At 36.3% G+C, this 16,982-nt stretch overlaps 1 protein-coding gene across 8 annotated transcripts in view; it reads right to left on the bottom strand.

Annotated features, from left to right (window-relative positions):
- RAPGEF2 (Rap guanine nucleotide exchange factor 2) overlaps positions 1 to 16,982 on the bottom strand; it is a 209,779-nt gene that overhangs the window by 112,363 nt on the left and 80,434 nt on the right. For all 8 annotated transcript variants that reach the window (XM_039876263.1, XM_039876266.1, XM_039876269.1 and 5 more), the window contains exon 4: positions 15,196 to 15,279. In XM_039876263.1, the coding sequence (XP_039732197.1) occupies positions 15,196 to 15,279 (84 nt within the window). The remainder of the gene's footprint in view (positions 1 to 15,195; positions 15,280 to 16,982) is intronic.

Below are 16,982 nucleotides of genomic sequence, written 5' to 3'. Positions count from 1 at the left end.
GATTTCTCAGAAAACTAAGAATTGATCTACCATACGATCCAGCAATCCCTCTAATGCAGGTGTCCCTAATCCCCAGGCCACTGGTCCATGGCCTGTTAGGAACCAAGCTGCACAGCAGGAGGTGAGTGGCAGGCAGGCGAGCAAAGCTTCATCTGTATTGCAGCTGCACCCCAGTACTAGCTAGCATCACTACTTCAGCTCCACCTCAGATCATCAGGCATTAGATTCTCATAGGTACACCGGTCACAGGTACCAAAAAGGTTAGGAACTGCTACTTTACTGGGTATTTACTCAAAAGACTTGAAAACATTTATCAGAAAAGATATATGGACAACTGATGTTCAAAGCGGCATTATTCACGGTGGCCAGGAGAAGGAAGCAACCGAAGTGTCCTACGATAGATGACTGGATAAAGAAGATGTGGTACATATACACAATGGAGTATTACTCAGCTATAAGAAAAGATGAAATACTGCCACTTGCAAAACATGGATGGATCTTGAGATAATCATGCTAAGCAAAATAAGCCAGACAGAAAAAGTTGAAAACTACATGTTATCACTTGCAACGAACAAACATGACAAACAAACAGTGAGTCACGGACAGTGGACTAGTGGTTACCAGAGGGAAGGGGGAAGGAGGTAGATAGGTTAAAAGGGGACAAATATTTGGTGACAGAAAGAACTCTAACTGCGGGCAGTGAACACGCAATGCAATATATATATCACTTACTGTTGAATTGTACAATTGAAACTTATTGGATTTTGTTAATCAATGTCATAATAAATTTAAAAAATTATTTATATATATATATATATTCTTTTCAATAAATGATCCTGGAACAACTGAATATCTGTATGAAAAATATAAATCTCCACCTTTAACTTAGACTATACACAAATATTAAATCAAAATGGATCTCATAACTAAATGGAAGAGCTAAAATTATTAAATTTATAGAAGAAAAACATGAGAAAACCTTTATAACATCCAGTTAATATCTCTTAAACAGGACACCAAAAGTACAAACTATAAAAGAAAATATTAACATGATGGACTTCATTAAAAAGTAAAGTTTTTGCTTTTAAAAGACATTAAGAAAAAGGCGTGCCATAGACTGGCAGAAAATTTTTGCAAAATATATCCAACATACATCTTTATATATATCTAGAATATATATAAAGAACACTTACCACTCAAAAAAAAAGACAATCCAAAATTTTTTAACAGGCAAAATCCAATTTTTAAAAAATTCATTTTTTATGAATGGCCAATAAGCACATAAATCTCTCACGACATTAGTCTTCAGAGAAATGTATAATAAAATCATGTGAGATTACCACCACATATTCCCTAGAATGGCAAAAATTAAAAAGACTGACAATATCTAGTGTCGGAGAAGATGTGGAGCAACCAGAACTCCCAGAAATTGCTAGTGGGAATGTGAAATGTTACAGTCACTATAGAAATCAGTGTGATAGCTCCTTATAAAGTTAAACATACACATACCATATAACCCAGCATTTCCAGTCCCAGGTATTTATTCGGAAGTAATGAAAACATATGTCCACACAAACAGATGTTCACCGATGTTCATAAAAGCCAAAAATTAGAAGCAGCCAAAACTATCGTTTTCAAATTTATCTTTTGTAAAAGATTAATATTACCTCACTTACAAAATTTAATAAGACTTGTGAAATCTGTTATCTAATTTACAAATAAGAATTGGCAACGTATTGCCATGGCTTGCTTAAAACAGGCCACAAGATAACTCTTTATGGTCAGCGAAGTAAAATTTTAGTTGTCAAAGTCTGTCCCTATAAGTGCCTCCTCCTGGCTTCTGTATTCTCCCTATTTACCTACCTCTCCACCCTACCCCACCCTATCCCCAATGTTCTTCAGGTGATCCAATGCCCACATTATCTCTTCAAACCCTCTGTAGCTCTTCCCATCTGTCAAAGCATGCACCACAACATGCCTAAAATCAAATATATTCATTTAAATTCTGATATCGACCCACCTCATCCTCTTCAGATTTTGGTTATAGCTGTCAAAGGCATTCTGCCAGACATCCAAGTTCAAAGCACTGGGACAACCTTTTACTCCTGTCTTCTCCTTTGTCCATAACTTTGGTCACTACATTCCATCAACTAATCCTTCTAAATTACTCTCCCATGTGACCCATCAACTTCTATTTCTGTAAAAATACTAGTCAGGCCCTCAGCCTTGGCACATCAAGGACATTGTGATAGGGTTCCTCTTTCTGGTCTAGCTTTGCCACGTCTTCCAGGATCCTTCCGTTCTACTAATTTTAAAACTCCAATGGTTACATGTTGGTTTCACGGATATGAGTCCAGCCTCTCAGTTGAAATCTGAATGAGCACCTGCTTGTAAGCTTTGAAAACAAGAGTGTAAGGTCCAATCCAGACTGTAGTGAACAACAGCAAAAATCTCTATAGCTTGGGACTCAATATTTTACCCACCATCCTAAGGCCAAGGTGACTCTAATAACTAGCTCGGTTTGGAAACCTCTGCCTTGGTCACTTATCTTTCACAGTCTTGCCTCATGTTATCTTCTAACCATCTTTAAGGCCAAACACTAGAACTCTAATCCAGTGTCTTTTCTACTTATTGTTTCTAAGTACATTCTTAGAAAAATTAAAACTCTTACTTCTCGAGTTTGAGTAGTTATCAGGCAGCTCTTCTCTACTGTATTTGAAGGACTATAATTACATTATACTCTGACATAATCGAGGGAAAAAATCTCTTTAGCCACAATGATGCTTCCATACAGAAAACTAACTATTTATAAAGGTTTTCCAAAATTCACTTAAATTTAAGGGATAATGATTATAAAACCTGGAAGAACATATTCATGTTAACTCCTCGTTCTGGTTCCAAAATTACATCAGTTAAAATTCAAGATTAGGCAACAGAGTGGTAAACTGAAATGGTCTCAAGAGTCTTAATAACGATTAACTACTACCACTAATTTATTATTTTAGACTACATAACTCATCATGGCAGCAGAAGAGCTCTGAGATATCTCCCCCTGCCCCCAATTTTTTGTTTGTTTGTTTGTTTGTCTGTCTGTCTGTTTTTCTGGAATCTATATAATTTAGACTAATAATAGAGAATACTCTCAACTTAAAGTTTTCCTATTTGTAAAACTAAATTAATGATGGTTTTCTAAGTTCACCTTAATTAACCAAAAATCACTTTTTAAAAAAAAAGTAAAGTGTTTGACAGATATTGACTATTGCCCTAATTCTTCAAATTACACAAAAATTTTTAAGAAATAAGTTAGCTTAACAAATTAGCATACTAAGCAATTTATAGCTATAAAACATAAAGTAAGCCATCGATAAAAAATAAAGTAAAAAATAACCTGAAATACCTGACTCAAAAGAAAACCAGACAAAAATATAACTAAGAAAATACAATTATTTCATATTTATGTAGATCTACAGTAAATGAATATTCAATGCCAGAAATTATATATTATATTTAATCACAAAAACATATATGCCCCTCATGAAGCCATAAATGTGTGGCAAAAGTAAGAAACAGCTAAGGTGATGAATGATCACGGGGATGGGGAGCACAGCATAAGGAATGCAATTAGCATTAATACATTGGCTAGGTGGAGGGTCAGGGAGCGAGGGAGCAATTGGGGGGATCATTTTACTAACTATATAGATGTCTAAACAATGTACTGTACACTTGAAACTAATTTTAAAAAATTAAATAAATAAAAAATCATCCTAGAAAAAGAAAAAAAAAGAAACAGCTAAGGAAACCAATAATTTTTAACATTTCGAACTTAAAGCTCATATTCTAATCAGTAATAAAAAATTAGTAGATAGTTTTAAAATCTACGTTACATTTACATTCTAACACAAAAGGACATTGATATACATGTCTAAGCTATTATTTCGCTTTATATGTTTCAACTATTTCTTAATTCTTAAAGCACTTTTAACATTTTTCAGTACATCCAAAAAATAAAGTTGAATACACAATATAAAGTCATTTTCTTTAACATTCAAATATATAATGTCATTGGCTTTAATACATATTTAATTATATAAAAATATGTATAAATTATTTAAATATATGTGTGTACATATATTATTTATATACATATAGAGTACAATGTCCCTGAACTATGACTAATTGGAAATTTTAGTAAAGACATTCCAATTTCGCCAACTATAATTTGCTTCATGCATCAATCTCTCTCAACAACATTCCTTATTCTTGTTATTTTCTATTAGTGTTCCCAATATTGAAAGTATGCTTCTTTAAACAAAAACAAACTTAGTTGCTATACATTTTAAGAGACTCTGAATTCATAAGGTAAAATAGTAATTCCCACCCCATGCCCAAAAACAACTGAGGTACAAACAAGGGTTGTGAGTTCCTTTACACCCAACAGCAGACAAATAGTTCAAACATTTTACAGAGAAAAACTATATTGTATTTCAGTGTCACACACATGTTATATTTTAAAACCTTTATGAAATATAATATTTACTTCTGCAAGAGAAACCCAAACATAACTGCAAATAGGAACTCCTAGAGTGAACTCTCACACACTCAATTATACCAAGGATCATAAAATGACAAATTCCCTGACTGAAGACCTCAAACATCAGATGACCTGTGATATCACACCAGCTCAACACACAGAAACATCAGAGTCCTCCCCGGTAAGGCCACTTACTTTGTGAAGACACTACCAAACAAAGCCAGTATTCCAAAGAGTACGCAAAGCTTGCATTTATACGTACAGCACATCTGTAAAGTTGTAGTTATGGCAACCAAATCCCCAACTTGACCCAGCAACTGAACTCCCTCTCCAGAGAACTGCTTTGCTCTGTGCATGAGGTATCACATCAGAATATGATTTAAAAGGGGCAGGGGTGGTCTAAAAAATGCTAAAAACCATGTTAGCTTTCCAGGATGAAGATGTCTCATACCGAAGCAGAAAGTACAACTAATCCCCGAAAGGGGAAAACTAGAGGATATCCCATTGTATCGTTAACATATTTTACTCTACTCCTTTAATTTAGAGACCAATCTTATCTCAAATTTAACACAGCATATATTTACATCAAGTGCAACTAAACCCTCCCTTCGATCCGTCAACTCTAGTCAAATCAAGCCTGCATCTGTTTCATAATTTTGCCTTATTTGGATCTATTTATCAGCATTTCCTTAAAATCTTTAATATGTATCTTTACCTTATATGTGTCCAGGGAATACTTGGACTTGAGTCAACTTTAGGTAGGACAAGTAGGAATTATAGATGATGTAAGACCTCAAGTAGTATGGCTAAGCTGATGACGAGGAGTGAGAGAGGCACAGGACCGCGGAGAAGAATGGTCTAGCGAAGAAAGATAATTAAACTAAGAGAATGTGAGAAGAAACTAAGGAGCAAGTATAACCGAGGCTGCTGGCTGCCTACTCCAACATCCATTCTCCTCTTTCTCCTTAGAAGGATATTTTTATATTACTATTTTTAGTGGGTCACACCCACATTGCATCTCAGAATAAAACACTACATGTCTCAGGCTCCTAGGTGGCTTGAAGTAGCCGTATGACTACATTCTGGACAATGAGATATAAAAAGAAATGTTGTTTCAAGGGATCTGATTTGGATGGAAGTTAATTTTTCGCTCTTCGGTCATTCCTCCTGCTTCCGGCTTCCATTACAGAAACGCTAGCTGGAGTTGGGCGGCCACCTTGCGCTATGAACTGACAACCCTGACGATGGAAGCTGCGTGCTAACAGAAGTGGAGAAGAGATGGAAACGTGCACCCTGCTCACGCTGTGGAGCCATCATACCACCCCGGACCATCTACTTCACGGTTCTTTAGCTCCTACTGTGTTTAAGCCATTTTTTATACAACCAAAACAAATTGTAATTAATACAGCAAAGGAAACAACAAGCCACAACATACCATTGGCCTTTTGCCCCCTTTTCTGCACTCTTGCACAGACGGACCTAGTACCAGCTCCTCAGGAGCTTCCCCACGCTCTTCCTCCATTGTGTTGCGGCCACATTCTTTTCCCTGACTCTTCTCTACAGTTATTCGATAAATCATGGGCTACTGAAAAGTTATTTTTAAAAGGGACTATGTTAGCATAATACTGTTAAATTCTTTTTAAGTGATTTTTTTAGGTTAAAATATAGAGTTAAAAATATAATCCTGAACCAATATGATTAGATAAATATTTATTAAATGCCTGATATGTTCTAGGCACTGGGGAAGCAAAGATACATAATATAGACCATGCCCTTACAGTTCCGTACGGATATTTAACGGTTGACAGGAATACAAGGGTAGGGTTCCCAAAGAAAAACAGCACGGGTGGGGGTGAAGGTGGCAACGATGAGGTGGCTATCCCAGGCAGAGGGGGGAGCCTGGGAAAGGCATGCTCAGACCACAACGGTCAGCCTGGGTATCTGGAGAGGGTGTAAGGAGTAATGTAAGTTGGAGACACATTTCCAGCTGCCCTATACATCTCACTAAGGAGTCTGGATTTTATCTCTTTGGTAGTTGGAAGTCATTAAAGCTCATTATGCAAGGGAGCAACAAAAAAAGTCTGTGCCTTTTAACAATGATATGGTGACACTATGGAAGGATTGAAGGCATATGGAGAGCTACTGTAACAGAGCAGGTAACATCTGCACAAAGGCAGTGGCAGTGGTGATAGAGGCAGGTGATTTGATACATACTGTCATTTACAACTCTGAAGTGTTATTTACTAAAAAAAGCAATTGTCAGGGGACAAAAGAGAGGTCAGAACTGAGACTCACAGAAATTTCTAATATAAGTGACAAGCAATTTATTAGAGCCATTAGAAATGGGAAAAGCAGACGGTCAAGCTGACTCGTAGGTGGTAGCTGCAAACCACAGTTCAAAGGAACTGGAGCAAATTGACATAAAGATATAGGTGTTCCAGATACTCCTTTATCTCCTGCACTCTTCTCTCCTTCAGTGTATGCAACTGGCAAACTACAAACTCCCGCAACACCCAATAACCACCTTCTCCACGCTTGCCCCTGAACAGCTGAAAGCTGACAGGGAAAAGAAAAAAAATCATCTACAAACACAAATATATCAAATGGGCACTCAACACTACCTTTGCTTCATAACACCTCTCTCTCTCCGAAATTCTTAAATACCCACCATTAAACTCCAAAATCAACTGGCCGACACTTTTTATTCTAAGCCTATAAAAAAGGTGAAGCTCTTTCACTCTTTCCAAAGTTAATACCTCCCTAAATTGTAGATTTTGTCCACTTCTGCCGAAGCTTCCGCTCTTTCCTATCATATCTACCTTCCCCTCTCTACTGTATCATTTCCATCAACACACACACACCAGTATCTTCTAATTTTAAAGAAATGAATCGCTCTTGACTTCCCAACTCCCAGCCACCAACCCCATTTCCCTGCTTCTCTTCACAATAAAAATTTTTTAAATGATGAAATTTCTCTTGCCAGTTCTTATTTTCCCATTGTCTCCTCTGCGGGTTCCAGCATTCCACTGAGACTGGTTTGTTCACTCAGGTCACCTACGACCTCAGAGTTGCAGATCCAAAGGTCACATCCCTATTCTCATCTTACTGATTGCTCACTCAGGTCGCCTCCGACCTCAGTGTTGCAGATCCGAAGGTCACATCCCTATGATGTGTTATTTACTAAAAAAAGCAATTGTCAGGGGACAAAAGAGAGGTCAGAACTGAGACTCACAGAAATTTCTAATATAAGTGACAAGCAGTAGTCTTACCGACTACTCTGCAGCACCAGACAAACCAACCCCTCTTCCTTCTCAAACACAGTTTGACTTCTTGGCTTTGATAACAGGATCTTTATGTGTTTCAGCACCACATTCTAGGCAGGCGCATAAGAGGCACTCAATAACACTTGCAGGATGAATGAGTAAGATAAAAGGATATGCATATAGGAGTTGCAGAGAGCGATTTAGAAGAGAGGTCAGAATAGAAGGGCTTATTAATACTAATTAAGCATCAAGGTAAGGACTCTCTTGAAAAGGCATAACTAATAGCCTAGGGTAATGTTTGATTCTAGAAATCAGTTCCAGTCATTTGCTCATCACTTTTGATAATCCTTTTGGTAAATGATTCTCCTAAGATACAGAAGTTTTTAGGACACTTTCTCTTGTGATTAGGTTTTATACATTAATATTTTTAAAAAACACTACATTTATTGTTCATTCTTGATAACTACTAGTTAACTTAATGATTATTTAACCTATTAAGTAGAATGCCTAGGCAATCTCGATGCAGATATGTCAGTTTTTACAAACTGCTGCTGAATTAGGTGTGGAGGAAGATAACTGTAGAAGACTGAAGCAAAGCAGTTAAGTCCAAGAGGACTGACACACACGCACACACGCTTATGCATATATATGCATACTTTAATCCTATTTTATATATTCAGTTATACATATGTGTTTACATGTATAGATCATATTGGACATTTTTAAGTTAAAATAGAAGTATGTCTCTATGATTTCCTGCCTAACTGACTATTATCATTAGCTGGTCAACTACAGACCCCAAACACCTGCTTCTGCAAAATAATGTGATAACAGTGCAAGACTATTCCTGAAATAAGTAGTTCTTATACAATTTATTAGCATTTACTAATTCTGCCAGCATCCTCTCCTTTAGGTCATTCCAAATATGAATTAAACAAAGTCTTATGTTTTCTCTTGAAGGAAGGCAGGAGGGAGGGAAAGTGGGAGGCTATTTTTTCTTTTAAAGAAATAATCAACTTCTAATAATGCTGGCTGTAAAGAAAACATCTGAAAGCTTACATGTCACTTCATTTAAGCCTATTTCTTCCCATGTTTATTCCCATGGTGGGAGGTGAGGTATGTAAGATCAATATATTATTTTTAAAACTGAATGAGGACAGTTTTAAGATGATCTGTAGTTTTTCTTTTTCTTTATTTTTTTTCCCATTCCTTCTTCAGTAACTACTCTTTCCCTACCATGCTTAATCTGTGCTCCCATTGTTGTGACTTTGCCAACACCTGATGGTAAATCTTATCTGTAATGTACAATTTCCAGAACTGTGATCATCACTTCTCTTCATATCGTTTGAAAACTTTTAATGTCTAATTAAGTTACTCACCTTTCAATAATATGATTCACCAGTGAATTATTTTTAAAATGCCATACTCTCTTTTCCAGTAAGGTATCACATGACTTATAACAAATTTATACTCTTTCAAGAGTATGATTTTCTAATCCTATACAGCTCTTGACATGAAATACGGAATATTTAATGTCTTCAGTCCCCACTGCATGCAGAATCATTCTTTCATTGTTTCACCCTCTATCGTTATTGTAAAACTACAAGTTCTCAGTGCAATCAATTAACTTATCATCTAGCACTGGCAAGCATAAAGTAGGCTTCCAATTTTTTAAACTCAAGTAGCTCATTGTTTGTCATGTGAATCATAATGAGAATAGTATCTCAGCCTCTTAGAACTGATGGGTTAAATGTCTTGTTTCCCACTTATCCTCATTAAAGCTGCCAGCTCTAATTTAAAATGTGATCACTGAGAGCACCACAGCATAATTTTAATTTTTAAATTGTGGATATATTTGGTATCAATGAAAGAGAAACACTAATTGTAAATGGACACAGCCAACACGGTACAAGTAAGTGATGTGCGCGTTTCTCCCAATCTCCTGCCAACGCTATCTGGGACCCAATCCACCAAGAGTCCGACCAAAGGACACAGCTTTGTTAGCCAGACCTCTCGTTGCCACCACCATCACCAGTCCTCTCCCAGCTCCTTCACGCTCCACTCCGCACTTCCGGATAACTTGACCCCATCGTGCCCTCACTCGAGTTATCGCGTGTGCTTGGGCCGCCCTCCCTCAGCCCTACCTCTGTGCCATTGCCATGCTCTTTACTCTACCTAGATTTCCTTTCCAACCACTGTCCAACAAGCTAAATCATAAACCCCACTCAAAATGTACTTCCCTAAGAGCCACCCTTGATTACCATCCACATGCATTAAAACACTCCTGTCTTGGAAGGGATTTTGCATTCTGTGTGGTCTTTGCTATATCAATTTACACTGTAATGTTCACTGATACTGAGGCAAGTTTTTCATGGTTCACATACAACTGCCTCTTCTCCCCAGTGAGATGTTAAGTTATATGACAGCACGGAGTCGACCATCTTGCTTCCTTTGTGTACTTCAGAACTTAATGTAGAGACCATGAAGTAGAACTTAATACAAGTTTCAAATGATGTTTGAAATAACATGGAAATGTGCCTCAAAACATGAAGCTATTTCAGAATGAGGAAGAATAACCCAAAAATATGAAAAAGGCAAATGAATCGATCCTAACTTTTGATAGCATGTCGGCAGTCTGCAGTGGCATTGCTTTGCTAGTTCCAGGCACAGCTTCTTACTTCACTTACAGTGTAGAGCTCACTGCCTACTAGGTCTGCTGCCTGACGTGACCTGGCAGCTAAGACCGTAAGGGCCATGCACTGGAAGCCGCGCCCCTCTGAATGGGTCTTTGTCTCCAGCCCCTCTGGCTCCCAGACTTAATTATAACCTCTCTTGGCATCTTCCAATTTCCTAGACTTATGGCCATCCTGGGCTTATCGTTTCCTTCGACTTGCAACCCCTACCCTGGTATGAAGTAAAGAGATTGTTTACCGCTTGCTCTATTTCTAAAAAAATATATAGAAAGGTTTTTTTTTTTTTATCAGAGCAATAAAGATATTATTTATGATTAAATATGATGTGTGGAATTATTTCTATGAAAAGGACCCTCCTTGTAGGCCTCGATGATAAAATCAACTGAGAAAAACTATGTTCAACATTTTAATATGGGTGATTATTTTCCAAAATTGTGACCAAAGTAAATTCAAGAGGCTGTACAACAATAATGTGTCACATCTTAAATATCTAGTGTACTGTTGTTTTATAAATAGATGTAAAATGATTGATATATTAGTAGAAAACAGTCCACGCCTATCTTTAACATCTAAATTAGAATTCACAACCTTCTAAAGAAGCCAGCAGCCAGAAAGTATCAGTAATCCCAGTTCTTATACTGTGACTTTGCTATAAGATTTCACCATTTATATAGAGTAGGTCAATGTTAGAAGTTAAAACATTTTAATATATAACAATTTCTATTGCATTCATTAAATACACTGATTTAGAGCACAGCACAGCAATAAATATTATTAATATTTTCCTGTCCTTATGTAGAACTAACCAAAAATAAAAACCATTTCTACCCTTGTGATTTTATATAAGATAATTTTCGTCTACTACTTCCTAGTCCCAGTGCTGTTGTAAATGATGCCTTTGAAAAATTTAGGTGGATGCAGTGGGAGAGGGGGAGATGCCTCTTTTTCAAGATACGTCACTACTCTCTGCCTGTTGTCTTAATATATCAACCTACCATGGCATGATTATGTATGTAAATAGAGTTGTGCAGTGCACAACCTGTACAACTCAGTGACCACCACTGCTTTGCCTATAGGCTTGGAAAAGCACATACAGTTTATATCATTTCTATATTCATCTCTGGCAAAAATCCCTCTGGCATTTTCCTAAATGAGAATAAGAACAACCTTTGCTGTGTTCCTAAATTACCTTTGCTCACCATTTTTCTGATCATACAAAGAAAGTGAATTTATTTTAAATAAGACTTTAGGAAAAACATAACTATAAACTGAACATTGCTTCAGGAATACAAATTGTACTCCGAATAAGGTTTAGCTCTATCTTAGGGCAATTCATGTGTAACAACATCGTAAGTGAAATTACACTCACTTGTACAAATACCAGTGTTTCAAAACTTGATAAATCCAATAGATTTACAATAAAACTCATTAAAACCACATTTATATCACTGAAATTACTTAGAGAGGGAAAGAGTGAGTAAGCTGTCACTGAAAGTCACAAAGGAATTCACAGGCTCCATAAATATTATAAATCTTACCAAGGAACAATATTCATGTTTGAACAATCGAAGTGAAGATACACAAGCAAAAGAACCTGTAACTGTCTAAAAAGAAAACAAATTTTTTTTTTAAATAATAAAATCATTAAAGGCTGACTTAAATGTCAGTTGAGGAATTCAGTAAAGCTAATGAAATCTGGAAGTCAAATGACAGATTTTCTGCAATGTATAGTTAGTTCTCTTCTCACTCGACGATATCAGGTGTCACAGCAATTTCATGAGAATTAGTTAAAAATATGAAACTGTTGTTCAAAGTACTTTGATTCAAAACTAACCGTTGAGGGTAAATTATCTGTCTAAATGAGTTGAAATTTTCAAGAGAATGATCAAGTTACTTCACATATATACTGATAACCAATTTCTTGCCTAATGTGATAAAAATGTGGTAAATGTAGAGAATCACCTGTGAACTAGTTATAAAACCAACAGTCTATAACTAACACCTAAGCCATATTTTTCTTTAATTAAACTTCAATATTTTCTGGGGAGAGAAATATACATGACTCACTAATGTCAACATTTGGCACAGTACCAGGAGAGACTCTTTCTTACTAAAACAACCTCAGTACTATTCCTAAGGCAACATCTCCAAAGGAAACAAACAACTTGGACAGGGCAAATGTCACCAGGTGCAACATGAAGGAATAACCTATATATAGCACCAGCTTGTCATTCAGTCTCGAACACCATTCCTCCCTTCATCCCATTAAAGTACTGACTTGCAAGTATTTGACAGCCAGCCACAGAAAGAGTAACTTATGTCATCTTTTAAAATAATTAGACATAGAGCCCAATGTGTTCATGAAATAGGCCTGAACTGCAAGTCCTCTTTCTTCTTCTTCTCGAACGGCAGTTTTCTGAACAGTAGGTTCCCTTTCCGTGAGTTGGAACAAGCTGTTACTTGACTAGTTTGATGACGGCTGGTCATCAAGCAAGACCTCGCAGGCTCCTTCGCCATTATCGGACCTCGGTCTGTAGATTGTGTTTGCACAACAGACCTTGCATCAAGACAGTGATGAAGTCGCTAGCCTCTGTTCTCTTTAACACATATAAATTTCAAAGCACATTCATTATAGCACTATTTATAATAAAAATTATCAAAAATTTACCCTTTTCAATTATTGATCAAATTGTAGAAAGTTAATATAACTAAACATTGAACAGACATTAAGATCTACAAAGAGTAAGCTTTTATAGAATTTTTAATATTATGAGGCAATGCATATACATGTTGTTTAATTAAAATAAGACATTAAATTGTTTATAAAGTATGCTTTTAAGTATGAGAAACACATACATGTAGATGGAAAAACACTGAACTATTAAAGAATGATTATCTTGGATGAGAGTTTTAAGTGATGTTTTTCTTTTCCTTTATATCTGTGATAATTTATGTAATAATTATTACTTTTTACATTACATGTAATTTTTAAAATATGCCAATGCTTAAATATTTTTACCTACACCTTCTTCCAAGTTCAGAAATAGAATTAGACAGTTTCCAAAAATGAAGCAAATAGTAGGTTCTTGATTGAAGAAGTGAAAGAGTGTTGGTTGTTATTCTATATACCCCTGGGAAACAGAATTGTGGAATTCTAGGAGCTGGTTCTCATTTCAAGCTTCTTAAGCAGAATCCTACCCACCATCCTATACTGCCAGAGTTTCCTCAGTCATAAAATGCAGGTAAAAACTGTACCTATCTCAAAGGAAAGCTGTGTGGAATTAAATAATTCAACACATATAAAGCATCTGAAATGGTTCCTGGCAAGCGGAAAGCACTATCAAAGACTTAGCTATTTGTCCACCATCATCATGTTATTACAACAACTATTACTACTTCTATTACTACTACTGCCACCATCAACGCTATTACTATAACTATCACTACTATCTATAAGAACAACAAACAGGCAATAAATAGATCAGCCCTCCCTCCTGGCATCATTTTCCAAAGAGACTTATGCCTGCCAAAACGACCTCGGAGAAGCAGAAGGGCAAACAGGCATGAGCACTGCACTGAGGGTTGTTTTTCATTGGCTGCAACGTGCCCCTGGCACTCTGGCCACCAGGGGCCATCTCGATTCCTTTATCACCACACCCAGGCTGATATCGATGCCCTGTCCCAGTCTCACTGACTCTGTGACTTTTTATAAAAATTTATTCACATCTTTAAAATAGATTCTTAACAGGTCCCTGACGTACTCAAAATTATTCATCAAGACTGTATTTTAATAAGTTTCTAAGAGAGTTAGGTTATAGAAGGTGAGGAGTGAGGTGGTAAACACCACTCTTTAATAAATTTAGTCAATTCAAATAAAATATTTATTCAGTGATTTTAAATAAAGACATTTCATCAGTTAAATTTTTAAAAACTTTTAGTCAAAATAAAAATATTTAATTGTGAAAAATAACACAATTGGGGAAAAAACAACTACTGAAACTTAGTAGCGGACGCCCTCAGTCAGGGAACCTGAACATGGGCAGCCCCATGAACAGATAGATGAGTCCTGAACCTCTCTGGCCAGAGCTGGTTGGAACTAAGCACACATCAGCCCTGAGCCCAGCCAATCAGATTGCAGCCTAAAGAATCCAAAGAAAAGACACAGGCACTAGAGTCAAATGGTGTAATCATTAGGGACATAAGGTCATAAATCAACAGTTGGCACACACAAGCCAAAGTCACAGGGAGAAAAACATTAATAGCCTTAGAGAGCAGGAAGCCAGTCCACAAACAGATGCAAAAATGAGAGACCATATGGTCCTGAGAGGCAGAAAAGTCAAATTTCTAGTCCCATGTGGTCTCAATGAACTTTCTTTTCCTCTCTTTAGATGTTTATGAGACTGCTTCTTATAGAAGCAGATTTTATTCCTGTGAACAAACGTGTCCTAAATTAGCCTGACATGTTCCTGTAACAAATGGACATGTCATCAGCATGCCTTTTATTCCTGCCTTTTGTTAAAAAGATTGAAACAGTGTTTACGACATAAAACAGTCCTTTCTTAAACATTTATGTATTAACACCCCAAGCTACTGCCTGGGCTTTGTGTCAGTGGAACAGGAAATAGGAAAAGTAAAGAACTCAATTGAGTTCCACAAAAGAACTCAATTCTGCAAAAGGATAATCTATTACAGAATGTCTATACGATACCTGCTTCTTGGAAGAAACATGGATTCCTTAATGAACACGGAACCAGAGAGGAGGATATACCAGCAGGTCCCAATATCATCAGGACTGAAAAGAAAAGATAATTGAATCAATCAAAACATATACAGCATAAAGTGTAGTGACCGTGTTACTTTCAGAATCATGAAGAACAATGAAATAGCATAAAACACGTCCATAAAAATAGTATTTTCAACTATCGGAATTATTTCTTTTAAATTATTTTTATCCCTTACATAAACTAAAGATATTTGTCAGTATATTTAAATATTTTAAATGCTCCTTAGACATATAAGCTGCATGAGGATGGGGATACCAATCCACATTTTATTTTTTAGTTTAGTTTTTTGAACTGACAATACTTTCTGTTGCTTCATAAAACAAAAAAATATAGAAATAAACAGTAAAACTTGGTCTTTCCAACTCTTTCCCCTGTCAACCAAGCTCCCACATGCCTCTACCACACTTGGATGTTCTTTCAGAATTCCTTTATGCATATGCACACAAAAATGAACACATATTCTTATTCCCTCCGCCATTGTCTTTCTTTTTATAGAAAATACAGTACACTCTACAGTGTTCTTTCTTTTGTGCTAAATCTTAGAGATCTTTTTTATCAGATTGATATCTTACGGATGTGCCATGTTTGACTTCAGCATCCCAAGTCATTTCAGTTGTTTTTAATCATATGCAATTATTTTTTTTAAAAAGTAAATAAAAATTGCAATGAGTAATCTTGTATCTATGGTAGGAACTGTAACAAGTAACCAGAAATGCAACTGTTGGGCCAAAAGGTACAGACACTGTGATTCTGAGAAATATTGTCAAATCATCCTCCACAAGTGGTCGGCAACTTGTTTATTTACTTGCTTCTCCACATCCTTATTAATATACTTTGTCACATTTATTTAACAAATGTTCAACTATTTTATGATGAGGGCTGTTCTAAGTGCTTAGGATACTTCAGAGATCAGCAACAAAAAAAGATCCCCATCCTCATGGAGCTTATATTCTGGTGGGACAATACAGATAATAAACAAAAATAAATACATTAGAAAATTAGAAATCAGTGCTCTAGAGAAGAAAAAATAGTTTTGAGTAAGGAAAACAGGTTTGGGGTGCCACAGTTTTAAATGGGTGGTCAGGAAACGTCTCCTTGAGAAGAACATATTTGAGCAAAAAAGATCAGTTAGTGAAGTGGATCCCTAAGGGACCAGCACTGCAGGCAAAAGGCAGAGAGGATCTCAAGTGTAAGTGCAAAGGCCACAGAACATACTGCCTAGCAAGGCGGCCAGTGTTCTGTGGCTGAGCGGAGTGGGTGAGGGGCAAGCCACGGGGGAGCTCAAGGCTTTCTATCACTGAAGCCTTCAATTAGACTTCAGGGTTTCTGCCAATCTGCTTGATGAAAACAATGTCTTAATGTAATTTTATTTTTCATTTTTCTCATTATTAGAAGAGCACCTTTTTTCTTATTTTCATGAGCCATATCTATTTTTTTTTCTGTGAAATCAGTTCATAACCTTTAGCAGATTTTCTATTAAATTGTGGGATTTTTTTTTCTTATCTTATCTTTTCTTATCTTTTTATCTTTTTTTTCTTATCTATCTTAACTTTATAAAAATTATCCTTTTGAAAGCATGAGCTATGAATATCTTCTACCCCAGTTCATTGTTTATGCTTTGACTTTGTTTACTGTGCTTTTGGCCATGTGTAAGTCATTTTATTTTATAAAGTCAAGTCTATCACATTTATTACTTAGCATACAGGCTCAG

This window comes from Pteropus medius, unplaced genomic scaffold, assembly GCF_902729225.1.
Source record: "Pteropus medius unplaced genomic scaffold, Ma_sr-lr_union100, whole genome shotgun sequence".
NCBI classification, from domain to species: Eukaryota; Metazoa; Chordata; class Mammalia; order Chiroptera; family Pteropodidae; genus Pteropus; species Pteropus medius.
This window is presented reverse-complemented; position numbering and strand designations above follow the sequence as displayed.